Consider the following 19,371-nt stretch of genomic DNA (forward strand, 5'->3'; position numbering starts at 1 on the left):
ACCTTACAGAGCACCTTTAGACAATGCTTTACATTAATAGAAATACAAAAAATGTGCTTGTGTGTGTCTGCAGGTGCAAGCAGTGATATGTCACACAGAACGTCCAAAATAGATCAGACCAAGCAATATAAAAGGGTTCTAGAAGATGACACCAGGTTTGAGGTGGGAGAGGAGAACAGAAGAGAGGAGAGCAGAGAGGAGAACAGCAGAGGAGAACAGAAGAGAGGAGAGCAGAGAGAACAGAGAGGAGAACAGCAGAAAGGAGAACAGCAGAGAGGAGAACAGCAGAGAGGAGAACAGCAGAGAGGAGAACAGCAGAGAGGAGAACAGCAGAGAGGAGTACAGCAGAGAGGAGGAGAACAGCACAGAGAACAGAAGAAGAGAACAGAAGAGAGAACAGCAGAGAGGAGTACAGCAGAGAGGAGAACAGCAGATGTTTTGTAGTGGAATTAAATCTGATCGAAAGTAAAAAGATTTGCCAAGGTTCGCTCAAAAAGGTTAAGTCTGATTTATTGAGAAAACATACGAGCGCAAGGACTTCAGGATAACACATGTGAGTGGTATCCAGCAGAAGTGCCCCCGAACGGTGTTGCAGGGTCTTATATTCAAGCAATACACAGGTATGACGCTTCCAGGGATTTGATTGGCTAACCCATCTGTACACGTCATAATAGAGTGGCGGACATCATCAACAGTGGTCGAGAAATACAGACACGTGACATGAGAAAAGGCGGTAAATCTTGCAGGGACAATGGAACAGAGGTCATCCTGTTTATAAATGAGGTTAGCACAGCTATGTGAAAGGTTGAGGGAGGTAGTGAAATTACAATTTCTATGACAGTTTCATGAGCAGAAAGGCACAGTTGGTAGAACGGCCAGAATCCTGTGAATGGAGCGCTTATTCACCAAGATAAGACCACCCATGAGCTCACACTGTTTATTCACTGTTATGAAGGAAACTGTCCTGGAATGTATATTCATATTCAGCTCTCTGGGTTAGACTACCTGTAGTCTCACATAGCCAGACCTATCTCCACACCACGTTTACGCTGTGGCAGCGCCGGAGACAGGTCTGGCTGGACATGTTACCATTCTGCAATAGGGGGGGGAAACACAGTATTTCTTTAAACCAATCAGTCGTCTTGGGCGGAGCCAGCCCCGGACGCAACGACGGTGCTCTTGCAAAATAGTCTGGATCGAATCTGATTGGTGCCGAGAGAATCTCTCGGCCGAATCAGATTAATTTGCGTCGCCACCGATTGGGCAGCGTGACGACGAATGACAAGGTTTATCCACAAAACCTACATCCGTTGAGTCAGACTAGACTACCTGCAAGCTTGCAATAAATCTGATCAAAAGTGTGTTGGTCTCTGGGACATTTTTGTCACAGATTTGACTCTCACTAATGAAACCTAAAGGGATATTTTGAGGTCTTAAGAATGTATCTTCTTATCAACGGCCACACACCTGCCCCAAACACACTGAGCCATCTCATCTCCACTACAGCGATCCAGAGTGAAGAGGAAATAAATCACTTTAAAACCATCAAACCTTAAAACTGATTCTACCATAAAGCCGTTCAAATTGGAAATCTTGTATTATTACAAGGTGTCATTGATTTGATTTTCCTCAGGTAGGACAGGGGGACTGAGACCCAGGTGTTCGCTCAGGTAGGGGTCCTGCGCCCACAGGATGTCTTTCGTGGCGGTGGCGGCCTCGGTTCCCTTCTTCACCACGTGTTCCAGGAGGAACCGCGCCGTCTCCGGCCTGCCCTCCACGGCCTTGATAGTCTCCGCCTCCTCCGGGCCGATGGCTCCGCGCCGCCGGAGCTCGTCCACGATGCACGCCAGCATCGGGAACGACACGCGCATCATGAAGTCCGGCGTGGCGATCTGCAGCTGCTCCTCCACGGGGCCCGTCATGGGCGGATGAGGTTCGTCAGCTGTGACAGGACAGAAATGGTAAATGGTAAATGGACTGCACTTATATAGCGCTTTTCCACCTTAGCGGCACTCAAAGCGCTTTACAATGGCCTCTCATTCACACATTCACACACCAATGGCGGTAGCTGCCATGCAAGGTGCTAACCTGCTCATTGGGAGCAATTTGGGGTTAGGTGTCTTGCTCAAGGACACTTCGACATGTGGACAGTCGGAGCTGGGATTCGAACCACTGACCCTTCGATCACTGAACGACCCGCTCTACCAACTGAGCTACAGCCGCCCACAACAAGAAACACCAGACGCACAGTAACAGGAAATGATTTTTGACCCGGGGCATCTGGGGGATCATTCTCCACTACTGCTCCACATTGCCCAGGTTCATTCATACTAATATTTTGGTTGACATATTGATTGTAACTTGTCTTGGAATGTCCATGTGAACTCTGTCTGCTCCAGGATTCAACAGCAACTTTACTTCTACATTGATGTTATTCTATCACGCTGTTAGTGAGAGCATTTTGCGTTGTGGGATTTCTGTCTGGTTTGGTTATCTATCAGTTCAGTTAAAATCACAAATGAATCGACTGGTTCATACTGCAATGAAAATGATGGGGGTGAGAGAGTATCCCACACTTCAAATGATTTTTGATGAGGCCGTAATCAGACGAGCTAGAAAAATCACTGCTGACCCCTCACACGTCCGGCATGCAGAATACGAACTGCTCCCATCTGGCAGACGTTAGAGTTCCAGTTAAAAACAAGAAACGATCCCTCAGATACAAAAACTCCTTCATTCCATTATCAGTTAGTCTCTTAAACTCTGACCATACAGCAAGCAGTGTTGATGTATTATGTATGAATGTATGAATGCACTTTAAACTGTTTGCACTAATGGTTGTTTTGTCCTTGTTAAGGCACATTTGCACTGTATGTAGCAACCTGCATGTCTGAGACAAATTTTCCTTGGGACAAATAAATGAATCTTGAACACTAGTGATTCACATAGTCCAACCAACGTACACTGAAGGTCTTTATACCCACTATCCCCCACCAACGAGAAAGGCTTTACACACATGCATTTCATCCTCCGTGCCATCAAATCCACATCAAGTCTAAGTTCTGCTCGCCAACTGAGGCGTGGTAGATGTGGGCGGAGCTTTACCTGGAGGTCTGGTCATCGGGTAGATAATCCGCTTCCACACCGATCGTCCCTCCAGCCCTCCCTCCATCAGGCTGAGCTCCACCATTTCCGTTTCGGGCGGCAGAAACATCTGGAAGCTGGGGTGGTAGTTGGGTCCGTAGTTTTCAAACATCTCCGCATGCTGGAACGGAGAGGGAGAGGCTTGACCCAGGAGTGACCAACGTTTTACACATCCTCCCATCCTACAGTAGAACGACGACAATCAACAATTTGATTTTATAGTATAAAATACATACACAAAGCCTATACATCCTACATTATCACAAATAGTCATACACACTCAGACTGTACTCATATGCATCCATACATAGTATGTTTTAGTGAATGTGGGTGGAACTGTATTGACTGTTTTATGTATGTTCTTGTGTATGTTTTTGTTTTTGTTTTGTTATGTCCACCAACGAGGACCATGTTGGAAACAAGTGTCTAAGTGTGCTTTTATCATGCTATCCTCTGGGATGTACTGTTTCTTTGTACTTTTACCCAATAAATCAATCAATCAATCAAAAGTAGATTAGGTTTACGGGACATTAGATCGCATTTTAACCATGTTGTTGAAACTTGTATCGCCCAATGTATTACTTTCATATAAATGTTATGTACCGGTGGTTGCGTCATGCATTTGTCCTTCAGATCACAGGTGAAGCTGTATTTTTCATCGATGGTCAGCTTGCAGTTGGAATTCACCGGTAGGTAGGAACACCCATCCTGTCTCTCCTTCACCTGAAAACAGAGGCCGGGGTTCTAGTAGCACTGCTGTCTTACCCAAACCCCGATAACGCAGAAAAACTGAGCGTAATTGTGAATGAGGAGCTGGGGTTGGGGGATCACCTCAGAGAGAGGCACGTTCTTTGGTACGATGACCACGTTGAAGATGAGATATGTCGGTCCCACATGGTAGATGAACAGTACCGTCTGGCCCTGGATGGTGAGGGAGGGGGTGAAACATCTCACCAGGCCACACTGGGACAGGCCAGTGACGTCCACCACCACGTGAGAGTCGGTCACCCGGAGCGGCGGCACGAGCTCCACGCTGCCTCCGCTGACGTGGGCCACAGACAGCGACCCACGACCTGAAACACAGCGACATGTCACTCAGAAAACTGTGCTGTCTGTCATCTCGCTCTGATCTCAGCCCGTCTTCAGTCTCGTCTACAATGTTACCATGGGAACGGAATACATTTAAAAAGTATCTAAATTCCTTCCGAAACTACATATTTACAAAAATGCAGATGAAAAAAATGAATTATCTAGTTAGTCTGTTGCTACGGAATGACTGATCAATCTAGAAGAAGAAATCTTTGTCACACAGAAGAACACACACACACACACACACACACACACACACACACACACACATTTAGGGTCTAGTGTCTTGCTCAAGGACAGGTCAGCAGGTGCAGGGGGATGAGGCGGGGCTGGGTGAGGAGATACAGGGTGAGGAGGTGCAGGGGGATGAGGCGGGGCTGGGTGAGGAGATACAGGGTGAGGAGGTGCAGGGTGAGGAGATACAGGGTGAGGAGATACAGGGTGAGGAGGTGCAGGGGGATGAGGCGGGGCTGGGTGAGGAGGTACAGGGTGAGGAGGTGCAGGGGGAGGAGGCGGGGCTGGGTGAGGAGATACAGGGTGAGGAGGTGCAGGGGGATGAGGCGGGGCTGGGTGAGGAGGTACAGGGGGATGAGGTGCAGGGGGAGGAGGTGCAGGGGGATGAGGTGGGGCTGGGTGAGGAGGTACAGGGTGAGGAGGTGCAGGGGGAGGAGGTGCAGGGGGATGAGGCGGGGCTGGGTGAGGAGGTACAGGGTGAGGAGGTGCAGGGTGAGGAGGTGCAGGGTGAGGAGGTACAGGGTGAGGAGATACAGGGTGAGGAGATACAGGGTGAGGAGGTGCAGGGTGAGGAGGTACAGGGTGAGGAGGTGCAGGGGGATGAGGCGGGGCTGGGTGAGGAGGTACAGGATGAGGAGGTGCAGGGGGATGAGGCGGGGCTGGGTGAGGAGGTGCAGGGTGAGGAGGTGCAGGGGGATGAGGCGGGGCTGGGTGAGGAGATACAGGGTGAGGAGGTGCAGGGGGATGAGGCGGGGCTGGGTGAGGTGATACAGGGTGAGGAGGTGCAGGGGGATGAGGTGGGGCTGGGTGAGGAGATACAGGGTGAGGAGGTGCAGGGGGATGAGGCGGGGCTGGGTGAGGAGGTACAGGGTGAGGAGGTGCAGGGGAAGGAGGTACAGGGGTGAGGAGGTCCTAGCTGGGGAGGTCCTGGGAGAGGACTTGCTGGTTGAGAGGAGGTGCGAGGGAGGGAGGTCTATAACTCACCAGTGGGAATCTCACAGTGGGGGAGGTGCAGCTGACAGACAGAGCCCTGAGGACAGTCGATTTTGAACAGGGGTCCTGCTGCTGTCTGGCCTGTGTTGAAGAGGAGGCTTTCGTCCCACTGGACAGTGTGGTACAGCACCTCCCCCTCTCCCTCCATCTGAAAGCACAGACCTGTCAGACGGCACTGGAACAGACCTGCACGAGGGCAGGGGAGCCTGGGGGACACAGGACGATCAGGGGATCATTACTACACTTAAAAGATTAAAGGGATAGCCTAGAATTTTTGAACTACGGCCTCATTTTTGACTTATCCATAATGTTGTTGACTGATGGACATCATTTTCAACTGATCCCATGCTCTCTGCTAGCACAATCAAACCAAACCAGCTAGCATTCAAAGAAAACTCACTTATAAACACTCCAAACAAGTAAGGATAGGCAGATAAACCTCCTAAATCTCCTCATCAAAGACATATCTCTTTCGAACGTGGCCACTGCAACTTGCTGTTGTGTTGATAGTAAGAGAATAGTCCACTCTTCTGTTGGTTGTTTTCTGGTTGTTGTTGTGAAGACAATAGTGCCAGCTAGTTACGTATCACTCCGCCTCATTTACAGAGAGAGGTATATAGGTCAAAATAAATGAATGGGTTCAACAATAGCTGGACTAAAAAAAAACTAAAATGAGCCCCCAACAGCCTGTCCTCATCTTTGATTTGGGCGCACTGTGGAGTGTTCAAGTGAGTTTTCTTTGAGCGCTAACCAGTTTGGTGTGAGCCGTGAACGCCCGAAACGAGCAAGCATGGAATCAGCTGAAAATGATCTCCATCAATCAACAACATTATGGGTAAGTCGAATATGTCGGCCCTAGTTCAAAAATGTCAGAATACCCCTTTAAGAATATCTCTGATACCACAAAAATGAGTCATCACCTGTATGCAGGGCCGGAGGACTGTGAGGTCTTTTCAGGATACACCATAGTGGGGGTCTGAAAACAAGAGGAACAAAATGTTGATAAGGATCTTATCAGATGTTGGAGGTGATTTTGCGAGTATCTTGGCACGCTCTTTAAAGATCCCGGTGTGGTTACCTGTTCCCCTGGCGTGGGTGTAGAACTGTGTGCAGGTTCAGGAGAGAGAACATGGAGAACAATGTGAGGGGTGTTCAGTAATTCTCCAAATATAAAATGGAATATGTGAAATGCATGGACAGGAATAAAACGGGCGTAAAGAGCAAGGAGGGTCAACATGGGCTGTGATTGGCAGAAGAGTAGAGTATATTGGAGCATGATTACAGTGTGAAGGTGTTTTCTTCATTTTTTAAGATGGGATGGAGCTGAGAAGACTGAACGTGTATGTTCCTTTAAGGCATTCTTGAAATGCTGTTCTCATAATTGTGTAACTGTAGTGATTAAAACAACATGCCTACCCCTTTGGCTCCATGTTGTGACAGTAGTTTTTTGTTGTTGAGTAGGTTAGTCTGAGCTGTGGTCAGGTGCTGGTCTGGACCTCTGGGAGCCGTAGGTAGATCACAGAATGGATATCAGATCGCACAACTCCTTCCTCATTCTGTAGAGAAAAACAACCAGGTCAGACACATTAGTTTGCTTTCCGCACAGGGACACAAAACACGGAAGGAGTGAGGAGGTGGAGAGATTCATTAAGGGCGCTGATAAAACCAAACCCCTCTAAATCAGCTGTCTTTATCTCAGCCGTTTAATCGATCTCAACAACACCATTTGACACATCAACTAATATGAACTATATCGTATAGCCTACTATCCCCTACAGCTGGGAGAAAGCGCTTTCCATTAGGATCCCCTGACTTCCGTATAGTCGACCTGTCTAGTAAAATTATTATCCGTTTTTCAGACTTTTTTGGGGCTATATTACGAGCTAAAACCAAGCTTGAAATGCCTCGACCCATAGTTTCTAGGTGATATGTCTGGTTTACAGAAAAGAGACAGAAAATAGTGAAAATATTATACCTACCTCGTATATGAAATCACTTTGGCTTCGCTGGAGTTTTCATCTACTTTCAGTTGCGTTGGTTCCACCAGGAGGACCGAAGACGTGTGCAGTGTCTCGGCTCCGCCACTAGGGGCCGCCAGGCGGCTTGAGAGCGTCGTTTTTAGTGTGGATGAATTTGCTGGCTCTAAATTATTTATTTGAATACCAGAATAATTAAATGAAATACATAAAAAGTACTGTTAAAGTTCATACGTCATTTAGAGTGGTTAATAAAAAATACAATAGCCAATTGACTTTGGTAGCCTGGCTTCGCCAGTTCGCCAGACCCAATTCGCAAAAATGCGGAGGGTCTGGAAACACTGTCCATCCATGCTGGAAACTCACAGTTGCTTTCCGATTCCAAAGGGGCGTTACCAACGGGCGTAGATCAAAAAACACCTGGACACAATTGGATAGACCTACAACCAATCAGCGAAAATGCCTACGGTGCTCGCTGGGCGCTCCTCTGTTCCGTTATCTATTAAACCTGCCCCATATTCGATAAACGGTTGTGATTGGCACTAACAAATGTATGTTCTAGCCGCGGATTACGATCAGGCTGGCGATGCCAGGCTAGGATTTTGGACGGTTGATGGTTCTTTTTGCCTTTTGTATTTGCCACTTATTGAATACCCAATAGCCTACATCTCTTAAACATATGTTAAATATTCTTGCAATTGGGACAGTCAAAAACTTAGGTTATTTGTGACTATGGGGGTAATTTGACCAACTTTTTCATTTGTTTAATTCAGTTCCAAATGCACACCACTGACCAATTAGCCTAAATGCAAAACCCATGGCTACATCTATAGGGTATTAATTGGGTTGTCGGTATTTTTCGCTTGCAAGATACACAGCCACACTGCATAGCCTACTGTAGGCCTGCTATATCCTGTTTAACCAGTTCTGAGGTCTGCTCTACAGGGATATTCCTCCACCATCCTGGAGTGTCGACCAGTGACCTGCCTCCCTGCTACTTCTCCTTGTCTCTTCACGCACTGACCAGCTGTCCTCAGGTCAAACTCCTCTCTGCCCAGGATGGTGTTTCCGGATGATCACTTCCCCCCTAGCGGCACAACCCTCATCTCTCAAGGATTGAGGAAGTGAACAAGTGCACAATGTACCTGTCGTCCCCCACAGATATGAAACATTGTTTTGAGTGTCAGATATGTGGTTAAATCACCCCCCCCCCCCCCCCTCAGGTAAAATAATAATAATAAAAAGAATCGCATCAACACCAACTTTGGAATTTTTGGAAAATATCACTGTCCACACGGCAAGGTAAAGTGCAGAGATAAAAGCTTTAAGGCTTGCATCTGCCAGGCCTGGTCCAGAAGAGACGTAGTCCTACTTCCCATTCGCTATCGTGCATGTGAGACCTGAACGCTCTGTTTTACCCCTCCCCACAAATCCACTTAAACCAGAGTTTTTACAGATCTCCACCTTGGAAGACGGCCTCAAAAAGATTTGTTTTCAGTGACCAAAAACTCTGTACGTGTGGACCGGAGGCCAAAACACAGAGAAAAAAGTATGTTTTCATAAATATCTGTGTATCTGCCTCACCTGAAACCTTATCTGTCTCACACCTCTCTCTTCCTCACAGCCTCACCTGAAACCTTATCTGTCTCACACCTCTCTCTTCCTCACAGCCTCACCTGAAACCTTATCTGTCTCACACCTCTCTGTTCCTCAGCCTCACCTGAAACCTTATCTGTCTCACACCTCTCTGTTCCTCACAGACTCACCTAAAACCTTATCTGTCTCACACCTCTCTGTTCCTCACACCCTCACCTGAAACCTTATCTGTCTCACACCTCTCTGTCCCTCACAGCCTCACCTGAAACCTTATCTGTCTCACACCTCTGTCCCTCACAGCCTCACCTGAAACCTTATCTGTCTCACACCTCTCTGTTCCTCACAGACTCACCTAAAACCTTATCTGTCTCACACCTCTCTGTTCCTCACAGCCTCACCTGAAACCTTATATGTCTCACACCTCTCTTCCTCACAGCCTCACCTGAAACCTTATCTGTCTCACACCTCTCTGTTCCTCACGGCCTCACCTGAAACCTTATCTGTCTCACACCTCTCTGTTCCTCACAGCCTCACCTGAAACCTTACCTGTCTCACACCTCTCTGTTCCTCAGCCTCACCTGAAACCTTACTAGTCTCCCAGTCTGTCTGCGTGTGAAACCACCCACATCAGAGAGGTTTTCAGAGCAGAGTTCAGCAGGGGAGGGAACCGCCTGCCCCTGCCACACAGACCAGGCACAAGGTCAACACGGGGTGTCGGCTGATGTTGTTGTGTGTATAAAGGTGAGTGTGCGTGAAGGCCAGGAGGATCACACGGCTATACTGCCACGCCCGTTAACCCTTTATCTCAAGTACCAACCCTCAAAGGAGAGCAGAAACTGAGTATTATACAGATGATATGATAGGTTGGCAGGTCAAATCACTGATGAAAATAAGACAATGCGTAGTAGGCTACGGTAGGTTATCAAGGAGCATTCAACCAGGCTGCCCCATATGAACCCAATGATCTTCCACTGGGGTCTTATCAGTGCTCTGGGGGCAATATTCATTTTTTCTTTTAGTCACAATCTTGACTTTTCACTTGTAGGTGTGTATATCAGCAGCATGGGACTTTCCTCTCGTAGTTTCATTAGCTCAGCCCCCCACACTGGATTCCTGTTCAGAAGTGGAGATTCTACATCTGCAAAATAATTCATTTCCTGTCCAGGAGAGAGAGGTCTACCAGAACAGGCTCAGCCCGGCCAGAGTTGGTTGCCCCCATAAACCAGCAGTTCTCAAACTGTGGGGCACTGCGCCAGATGGAAACCATTGCTGTGATATTAAACGTAACCAGTAATCTAGAAATATCATCATACTATAAGGGAAGGAGTCTGTCTGACTGTCTGTATTTTCTCTGTATGACGTTGAAATTCAGCAGGCTTATTGTTCAAGACCCATGGAAGCGAGTCGAGGGTGAAGTTAGTTATAGTTAACAATTATGCAGATCGCTAATCTGCTGTTGTTGTCATTACATATATTTTGTCATATAGAAAGGTAAAATCGATTGAGGTTATTTTTATATTAACCATTGTGGTGAATGGACATCCTGGAACTGTAGGCCAGGCCAACTCCACTGCACCACTGTCTTACATTCTACATTTACATGCTTACATTTTAGACCAAACATTAAAAAAAAGATGGGCCTATATCACGATGGATACATTGAAATTCCCACTCCACTTACAGTAGGCTAATATATCAACTGTAGGCTACATGAGGATATATGGGAGACAACAGTTTAATTATGTAGAAAAAATGTGTTGGAGGGGGCCAGTGGGGAGATGCTGAAATGTTTTCTATCATCAAAGGGGATCTGACCAAAAAAGCTGAGATGTTTGAGTAACCACTGCCCTCACAAGTCCAACCATGGATGTTCTGCACTCAACTAAATTATCTCGCGAGATCTTGTCTGATTTTGATGACGCAATTCAAAACTCGCCGCAACTTGACAGCTCGAGCCGCCAAACCAAAACGGATACAGTAACATTTAAACAAAGTGAACAAATGTCCCAGTTAGGTTGACTTCGTCCGTTCATCATGAAATGCGATTAAATGAGTGGGCTGGAAGTGAAGGAACCGTCTATTCTACAGGCCGTTGAGCGGAAACATGTCGTTTCTGTTGGACTCGGTGATAATGTTCACCTCACAGGCAAGCTGCTAGCTAGCTGGCTAACTGGCTAGCTCATTGACTCTGCTAGCTAGCTGGCTAGCTCATTGACTCTGCTAGCTAACTGGCTAGCTCATTGACTCTGCTAGCTAGCTGGCTAACTGGCTAGCTCATTGACTCTGCTAGCTAGCTGGCTAGCTCATTGACTCTGCTAGCTAGCTGGCTAGCTCATTGACTCTGCTAGCTAGCTGGCTAGCTCATTGACTCTGCTAGCTAGCTGGCTAGCTCATTGACTCTGCTAGCTAGCTGGCTAACTGGCTAGCTCATTGACTCTGCTAGCTAGCTGGCTAGCTCATTCACTCTGCTAGCTAGCTGGCTAGCTCATTGACTCTGCTAGCTAGCTGGCTAGCTCATTGACTCTGCTAGCAAGCTGTCATGAGTTAACGTTATTCTCTACAAAAAGACTAGCATGTTGCTGTGAAATGCATGTCTCTAGTTTGCACTTTGATTAGATGGCTAACTATTTAGCCCGCTAGATTTCTAACTACAATAATGGCTAGCAAGCTAATTGTTGTCTCTATCTGGCTTGCTAGCCCTATCTAGTTTCTGACTGATCATCTGACCTCCCTACTGTCTATCTGACCTCCCTACTGTCTATCTGACCTCCCTACTGTCTATCTGACCTCCCTACTGTCTATCTGACCTCCCTACTGTCTATCTGACCTCCCTACTGTCCATGCAGGTGCTATTCTTCGGCTTTGGATGGCTGTTCTTCATGAGACAGTTGTTCAAGGACTATGAGGTATGGAGCTCTTTTATAGTGGGTATAGGCTCTGTGCACCAGCTCCACTACTTCCTGAAAGTCACTTGGCATCTTTATCTCCTGTCCTATATGATTGGATTAAGTGATTAATCAGCACACCTGATTAATCACTTAATCCAATCATATTGGACAGGAAATAAAGATGCCAAGTGACTTTCAGGAAGTAGTGAAGCTGGTGCACAGAGTCTATTGCCAGTAGTATGCATCACCAAGCAGCTAGCCATGCTATACCCTGTGGTCTTGTTTGGGTGGCAGGTACGCCAGTATGTCGTCCAGGTCGTCTTCTCCATCACGTTCGCGTTCTCCTGCACCATGTTCGAGCTCATCATCTTTGAGATACTGGGTGCGTTAAGCACCAGGTAAGAACTACTGATACTTTGATGGTATCTTGGCCTGTATGCCCAGTGCACCGTGGATCCTCATCCAGGTCGTATCTGTCTCCGTCAGCTCCAGGTATTTCCACTGGAAGTTCAACCTGTACGTGATCCTCCTGGTGCTGATCTTCGTGGTGCCGTTCTATATCGGTTACTTCGTCGTGAGCAACATACGCCTGTGTGAGTGGATCTTCATTCAAGCTCTTATACTCTCAATTCATCATCAAGACGACAGACGAGGCCTGTTGTGGGATTAAACATACACTCAAATAAATAACACTCTTGAAAAAAGATTACACGTACAGTAGACTCCAATGGTTCTAGTTAAGAACCGTTTTGGATTCTGTAAGGTGTTGTTTGGAACCCTAAACGGCTCTATCTGATCTTAATAGGGTTATAGAACATAGAACCTCACCGATAAGGGTTCTGTAAGGGAACATTTTTCACAGGGCTGTTATTGTTACAAATTGTTCTATAATTAGCAACCTTTTTTTGTATTCTTGGACTAAGAAATCCTTTTAGCCTCATAGCAACACACTAGTTTGTGTGCGTTCTTGTGTTTCAGTGCACAGACAGAGGCTTCTCTTTGCCTGCGTGGTCTGGTTCACTTTCATGTACTTCTTCTGGAAGCTGGGAGACCCTTTCCCCATCCTGAGCCCCAAACATGGTGAGTGACACCAAACACACCCCAAACATGACCCAAACACGCCCCACACGCACCCCAAACCCAAACCCCTGTGTGTCAGCAGCTGCTGCATCTGTCCTTCCCCTAGTAGTCCATTGATGTGGGTCAGCTCAGCTGTCATAGCTTCAAACTCCTGATATTCTCAAAGAGTCTAGCTAGCATTGTGATATAATGTAGCAGTGTTTTCGTCTTTGTCGTGTGTGTGTGTGTGTGTGTGTGTGTGTGTGTGTGTGTGTGTGTGTGTGTGTGTGTGTGTGTGTGTGTGTGTGTCGTGTGTGTGTGCGTCGTGTGTGTGTGCACGTCATGTGTGTGCACGGTCTGTGTGAATATATATGGTCCTGGACTGTGTTCTGTCCCACAGGAATCCTGTCCATTGAGCAGCTGATCAGTCGTGTGGGGGTCATAGGGGTCACCCTCATGGCTCTGCTGTCTGGCTTCGGTGCCGTCAACTGTCCCTACACCTACATGTCCTATTTCCTCAGGTGAGACAGAACTACACTACCCACAATCCTACGCACCTACATGGTCTACTTGCTTGCTATGCTGCATTCCATTTGGCTTGTGAAGTCCACCTCACCCCTTCCTCTCACCTCACCCCTTCCTCCCACCTCACTCCATCCTCCCACCTCACCCCTTCCTCTCACCCCACCCCTTCCTCCCACCCCACCCCTTCCTCTCACCCCACCCCTTCCTCCCACCCAACCCCTTCCTCCCACCTCACTCCATCCTCTCACCTCACCCCTTCCTCTCACCTCACCCCTTCCTCCCACCTCACCCCTTCCTCCCACCTCACCCCTTCCTCTCACCTCACCCCTTCCTCTCACCTCACCCCTTCCTCTTCCTCTCACCCTTTCCTCCCACCCCACCCCTTCCTCTCACCTCACCCCTTCCTCCCACCCCACCCCTTCCTCCCACCCCACCCCTTCCTCTCACCTCACCCCTTCCTCCCACCCCACCCCTTCCTCTCACCCCACCCCTTCCTCTTCCTCTCACCCTTTCCTCCCACCTCACCCCTTCCTCTCACCTCACCCCTTCCTCCCACCCCACCCCTTCCTCTTCCTCCCACCTCACCCCTTCCTCCCACCTCACTCCATCCTCCCACCTCACCCCTTCCTCTCACCTCACCCCTTCCTCTTCCTCTCACCCTTTCCTCCCACCTCACCCCTTCCTCTCACCTCACCCCTTCCTCCCACCCCACCCCTTCCTCTCACCTCACCCCTTCCTCTTCCTCTCACCCTTTCCTCCCACCTCACCCCTTCCTCCCACCTCACCCCTTCCTCTCACCTCACCCCTTCCTCCCACCCCACCCCTTCCTCTCACCTCACCCCTTCCTCCCACCCCACCCCTTCCTCTCACCTCACCCCTTCCTCTTCCTCTCACCCTTTCCTCCCACCTCACCCCTTCCTCCCACCTCACCCCTTCCTCTCACCTCACCCCTTCCTCCCACCCCACCCCTTCCTCTCACCTCACCCCTTCCTCCCACCTCACCCCTTCCTCCCACCTCACCCCTTCCTCTCACCCCACCCCTTCCTCCCACCCCACCCCTTCCTCTCACCTCACCCCTTCCTCCCACCCCACCCCTTCCTCCCACCCCACCCCTTCCTCTCACCTCACCCCTTCCACTCACCTCACCCCTTCCTCCCACCCCACCCCTTCCTCTCACCTCACCCCTTCCTCCCACCTCACCCCTTCCTCTCACCTCACCCCTTCCTCCCACCTCACCCCTTCCTCTCACCTCACCCCTTCCTCTCACCCCTTCCTCTCACCCCACCCCTTCCTCTCACCCCACCCCTTCCTCTTCCTCTCACCCCTTCCTCCCACCTCACCCCTTCCTCCCACCTCACCCCTTCCTCCCACCTCACCCCTTCCTCTCACCCCACCCCTTCCTCCCAACCCACCCCTTCCTCTCACCTCACCCCTTCCTCCCACCCCACCCCTTCCTCCCACCCCACCCCTTCCTCTCACCTCACCCCTTCCTCTCACCTCACCCCTTCCTCCCACCCCACCCCTTCCTCTCACCTCACCCCTTCCTCCCACCTCACCCCTTCCTCTCACCTCACCCCTTCCTCCCACCTCACCCCTTCCTCTCACCTCACCCCTTCCTCTCACCCCTTCCTCTCACCCCACCCCTTCCTCTCACCCCACCCCTTCCTCTCACCTCACCCCTTCCTCTCACCCCTTCCTCTCACCCCACCCCTTCCTCTCACCCCACCCCTTCCTCTTCCTCTCACCCCTTCCTCCCACCTCACCCCTTCCTCTCACCTCACCCCTTCCTCTCACCTCACCCCTTCCTCTTCCTCCCACCTCACCCCTTCCTCTCACCTCACCCCTTCCTCTCACCTCACCCCTTCCTCTTCCTCTCACCCCTTCCTCCCACCTCACCCCTTCCTCTCACCCCACCCCTTCCTCCCACCCCACCCCTTCCTCCCACCCCACCCCTTCCTCCCACCTCACCCCTTCCTCCCACCCCACCCCTTCCTCTCACCTCACCCCTTCCTCCCACCTCACCCCTTCCTCTCACCTCACTCCATCCTCCCACCTCACCCCTTCCTCCCACCCCACCCCTTCCTCTCACCTCACTCCATCCTCTCACCCCACCCCTTCCTCTCACCTCGCCCCTTCCTCTCACCTCACCCCTTCCTCTTCCTCTCACCTCACTCCATCCTCCCACCTCACCCCTTCCTCCCACCTCACCCCTTCCTCCCACCTCACCCCTTCCTCTCACCTCACCCCTTCCTCCCACCTCACCCCTTCCTCTCACCTCACTCCATCCTCCCACCTCACCCCTTCCTCCCACCTCACCCCTTCCTCCCACCTCACCCCTTCCTCTCACCTCACCCCTTCCTCCCACCTCACCCCTTCCTCCCACCTCACCCCTTCCTCTCACCTCGCCCCTTCCTCTCACCTCACCCCTTCCTCTTCCTCTCACCTCACTCCATCCTCCCACCTCACCCCTTCCTCCCACCTCACCCCTTCCTCTCACCTCACCCCTTCCTCTCACCTCACCCCTTCCTCTCACCTCACCCCTTCCTCTCAACCCACCCCTTCCTCTCACCCCACCCCTTCCTCCCACCTCACCCCTTCCTCCCACCTCACCCCTTCCTCCCACCCCACCCCTTCCCAGACAAACGGACGGCAGCCTCAGCCCTCTCCCCCCCCCCACAGCCACACAACCCATAGTCCAACTCTCTCACTGGCCAATCGGCTGCACTTTCTGTCCCCGAAATAAACAAGTCTGGATGTCAGCCCTACCTCACACTAGTGTTGATTTGTTTACCTCCCAGGAACGTGACAGACAGTGACATCCTGGCCTTGGAGAGGAGACTGCTCCAAACCATGGACATGATCGTCAGCAAGAAGAAACGGTGAGAGAGAGAGAGAGAGAGAGAGGGAGGGAGAGAGAGAGAGAGAGGGTGAGAGAGAGAGGGTGAGAGAGAGAGAGAGTGAGAATGAGAGAGACAGAGAGAGAGACAGAGAGAGAGAGAGAGAGAGAGAGAGAGAGAGAGAGAGAGGGTGAGAGAGAGAGAGAGAGAGAGAGAGAGGGAGAGAGGGAGGGAGAGAGAGAGAGAGAGAGAGAGAGAGAGAGAGAGAGAGAGGGGGGGGGGGGGGGGGGGGTTCAGGGGCTCTTTAGTAATCATCTGCAGCAGGCTCTCCAACTCTCTTCACTCACTCAAGAATAAAGTCAATCAGTGGCTCATGCCAGCCAGAACAAGCTCAATCCCACTACCCAGCTGGGTTCTGCCAGAACAAGCTCAATCCCACTACCCAGCTGGGTTCTGCCAGAACAAGCTCAATCCCACTACCCAGCTGGGTTCTGCCAGAACAAGCTCAATCCCACTACCCAGCTGGGTTCTGCCAGAACAAGCTCAATCCCACTACCCAGCTGGGTTCTGCCAGAACAAGCTCAATCCCACTACCCAGCCGGGTTCTGCCAGAACAAGCTCAATCCCACTACCCAGCTGGGTTCTGCCAGAACAAGCTCAATCCCACTACCCAGCTGGGTTCAGCCAGAACAAGCTCAATCCCACTACCCAGCTGGGTTCTGCCAGAACAAGCTCAATCCCACTACCCAGCTGGGTTCAGCCAGAACAAGCTCAATCCCACTACCCAGCTGGGTTCTGCCAGAACAAGCTCAATCCCACTACCCAGCCGGGTTCTGCCAGAACAAGCTCAATCCCACTACCCAGCTGGGTTCTGCCAGAACAAGCTCAATCCCACTACCCAGCTGGGTTCAGCCAGAACAAGCTCAATCCCACTACCCAGCTGGGTTCTGCCAGAACAAGCTCTATCCCACTACCCAGCTGGGTTCTGCCAGAACAAGCTCAATCCCACTACCCAGCCGGGTTCTGCCAGAACAAGCTCAATCCCACTACCCAGCTGGGTTCTGCCAGAACAAGCTCAATCCCACTACCCATCTGGGTTCTGCCAGAACAAGCTCAATCCCACTACCCAGCTGGGTTCTGCCAGAACAAGCTCAGTCCCACTACCCAGCTGGGTTCTGCCAGAACAAGCTCAATCCCACTACCCAGCCGGGTTCTGCCAGAACAAGCTCAATCCCACTACCCAGCCGGGTTCTGCCAGAACAAGCTCAATCCCACTACCCAGCTGGGTTCTGCCAGAACAAGCTCAATCCCACTACCCAGCTGGGTTCTGCCAGAACAAGCTCAATCCCACTACCCAGCCGGGTTCTGCCAGAACAAGCTCAGTCCCACTACCCAGCTGGGTTCTGCCAGAACAAGCTCAATCCCACTACCCAGCTGGGTTCTGCCAGAACAAGCTCAGTCCCACTACCCAGCTGGGTTCTGCCAGAACAAGCTCAATCCCACTACCCAGCTGGGTTCTGCCAGAACAAGCTCAATCCCACTACCCAGCTGGGTTCTGCCAGAACAAGCTCAATCCCACTACCCAGCTGGGTTCTGCCAGAACAAGCTCAATCCCACTACCCAGCCGGGTTCTGCCAGAACAAGCTCAATCCCACTACCCAGCTGGGTTCTGCCACTGCCGTGTGTGGATCTGTACACCTACTAATATCTGGATGCTCACAGAAGTCAAAGTCAACTTTATTTATATGGCACTGTTCATACAAGCAGATGTAGCACAGTGCTTTACAGAATAAATAAAAACATTTTTAAAATGGATAAAAATAAGAAAATAAAACAGGACAGATCATATATGGTAGAAGAGAATAAAAAGTAAGAAACAGTCAAAATAAATAAAAGTGATATATAAAATATTTTTTTTAACTAAAACGGGTAAAACTACATGATAAAATCGAGATTAAAAAGATATGTCTTAAGATTTCGTTTAAAAGTTCCCACTCAGCCAATTCTTAAGTTTTCTGGCGAGGTATTCCAGAGGCAGGAAGGCTTCCTCCCCGTGTGTCTTGGTCCTGATCTAGGAACCGTTAAAAGTTCAGTGCCAGAGGATCTTAGGGGCCTACTTGGTGTACAGTATATCCTAAAAGCATGCCTGATGTATTCAGGTGCATTACTATGGAGTGCTTTATAAAATTGATAAACGAGTCTTAAAATCTATTCTAAAATTGACAGTTAACCAGTGCAGTGATTTTAAAACTGGTGTGATGTGTGCTCTCCTCCTGGTCTGCGTGCTGCAGCATTCTGTATCATCTGAAGTTGGCTAATAGCTTTCTTTGGTAGACCAGATAAGAGAGTGTTACAGTAATCCAACCTGCTACTGATAAAAGCATGCATTAGTCTTTCAGTGTCGGCCTGGGAGAAAAAAAGGTTTCCACCTTAACAATGTTTTTCAGGTGATAAAAAGATGTCCCTGTCACATTCTTAACATGGGCCTCGAAATTAAGATCTGAAAGAAACATGACACCTAGGTTTCTGACTTGGTATTTGGTGTTTAGTAGGGAGGCGATCAATTAATCGAAAATCGTTTATTAATCATTAAGGATTTGTTCGAGCATGTGAAATTTACTTGATATTCTATCATTTACCTATTTGCCCCCACCCGGCTGTCGAGGCCGTTTCGCCCAAACTCCCCTGAAGATTCACAGGCTTCACCCCCCCCCCCCCCCTCCTTTCCCTCCCCATGGACTCCTGCTGTTGACTTTTGGTCTCGAGGCTGATCGAGGGCGTCTCCATAGCAACCTGCTGTGTTATCGCTAAGACATTCCGCGGTTTGAGCCAACGAGATTACGTCTCCACAACCAGAGGCATACACACACACACACACATGGACTGAACTCACGGACTCAGAAACACACACACACAAACACGCACATTACACGAACCCCAACCCCTCCCCCCGCCCCCCCCCCCTTCCCTCTCATTACAATACAGTGCTGTCAGGATATTGGCCGTGCCTGCTTGTATGGCGCCATGGAG

General features: G+C 49.9%; 2 protein-coding genes across 3 annotated transcripts in view; one reads left to right on the top strand and one right to left on the bottom strand.

Moving 5' to 3' along the window:
• Positions 1-1,582: 1,582 nt before the first annotated feature.
• LOC311313573 (uncharacterized protein) lies at positions 1,583-7,484 on the bottom strand. Of its 2 annotated transcripts, XM_084443727.1 has the most exons (9): positions 7,440-7,484; positions 6,877-7,016; positions 6,539-6,563; positions 6,381-6,436; positions 5,452-5,666; positions 3,976-4,217; positions 3,748-3,867; positions 3,106-3,265; positions 1,583-1,942 (listed from the first exon to the last, which is right to left on the bottom strand). In XM_084443727.1, exons 2-9 carry the CDS (start codon positions 6,888-6,890, stop codon positions 1,602-1,604), a joined length of 1,173 nt encoding a protein of 390 aa, XP_084299853.1. In that variant the 5' UTR covers positions 6,891-7,016; positions 7,440-7,484; the 3' UTR covers positions 1,583-1,601. The 2 variants fall into 2 exon arrangements, with proteins under 2 accessions (XP_084299853.1, XP_084299854.1); XM_084443728.1 differs by lacking the exon at positions 7,440-7,484 and having other exon boundaries at positions 6,877-7,118.
• A 3,480-nt stretch (positions 7,485-10,964) lies between these two features.
• The window catches only part of LOC311313029 (Golgi pH regulator), a 14,490-nt gene continuing 6,083 nt past the window's right edge, over positions 10,965-19,371 (top strand). Inside the window, exons 1-7 of the mRNA XM_084443050.1 lie at positions 10,965-11,178; positions 11,879-11,938; positions 12,215-12,318; positions 12,407-12,513; positions 12,899-13,000; positions 13,380-13,500; positions 16,303-16,383. Of these exons, the coding sequence (XP_084299176.1) occupies positions 11,137-11,178; positions 11,879-11,938; positions 12,215-12,318; positions 12,407-12,513; positions 12,899-13,000; positions 13,380-13,500; positions 16,303-16,383 (617 nt within the window). The 5' untranslated portion in view covers positions 10,965-11,136. The remainder of the gene's footprint in view (positions 11,179-11,878; positions 11,939-12,214; positions 12,319-12,406; positions 12,514-12,898; positions 13,001-13,379; positions 13,501-16,302; positions 16,384-19,371) is intronic.

The sequence above is a fragment of the Borostomias antarcticus genome (genome assembly GCF_949987555.1).
Source record: "Borostomias antarcticus genome assembly, chromosome: 9".
In the NCBI taxonomy this organism is placed as follows: domain Eukaryota; kingdom Metazoa; phylum Chordata; class Actinopteri; order Stomiiformes; family Stomiidae; genus Borostomias; species Borostomias antarcticus.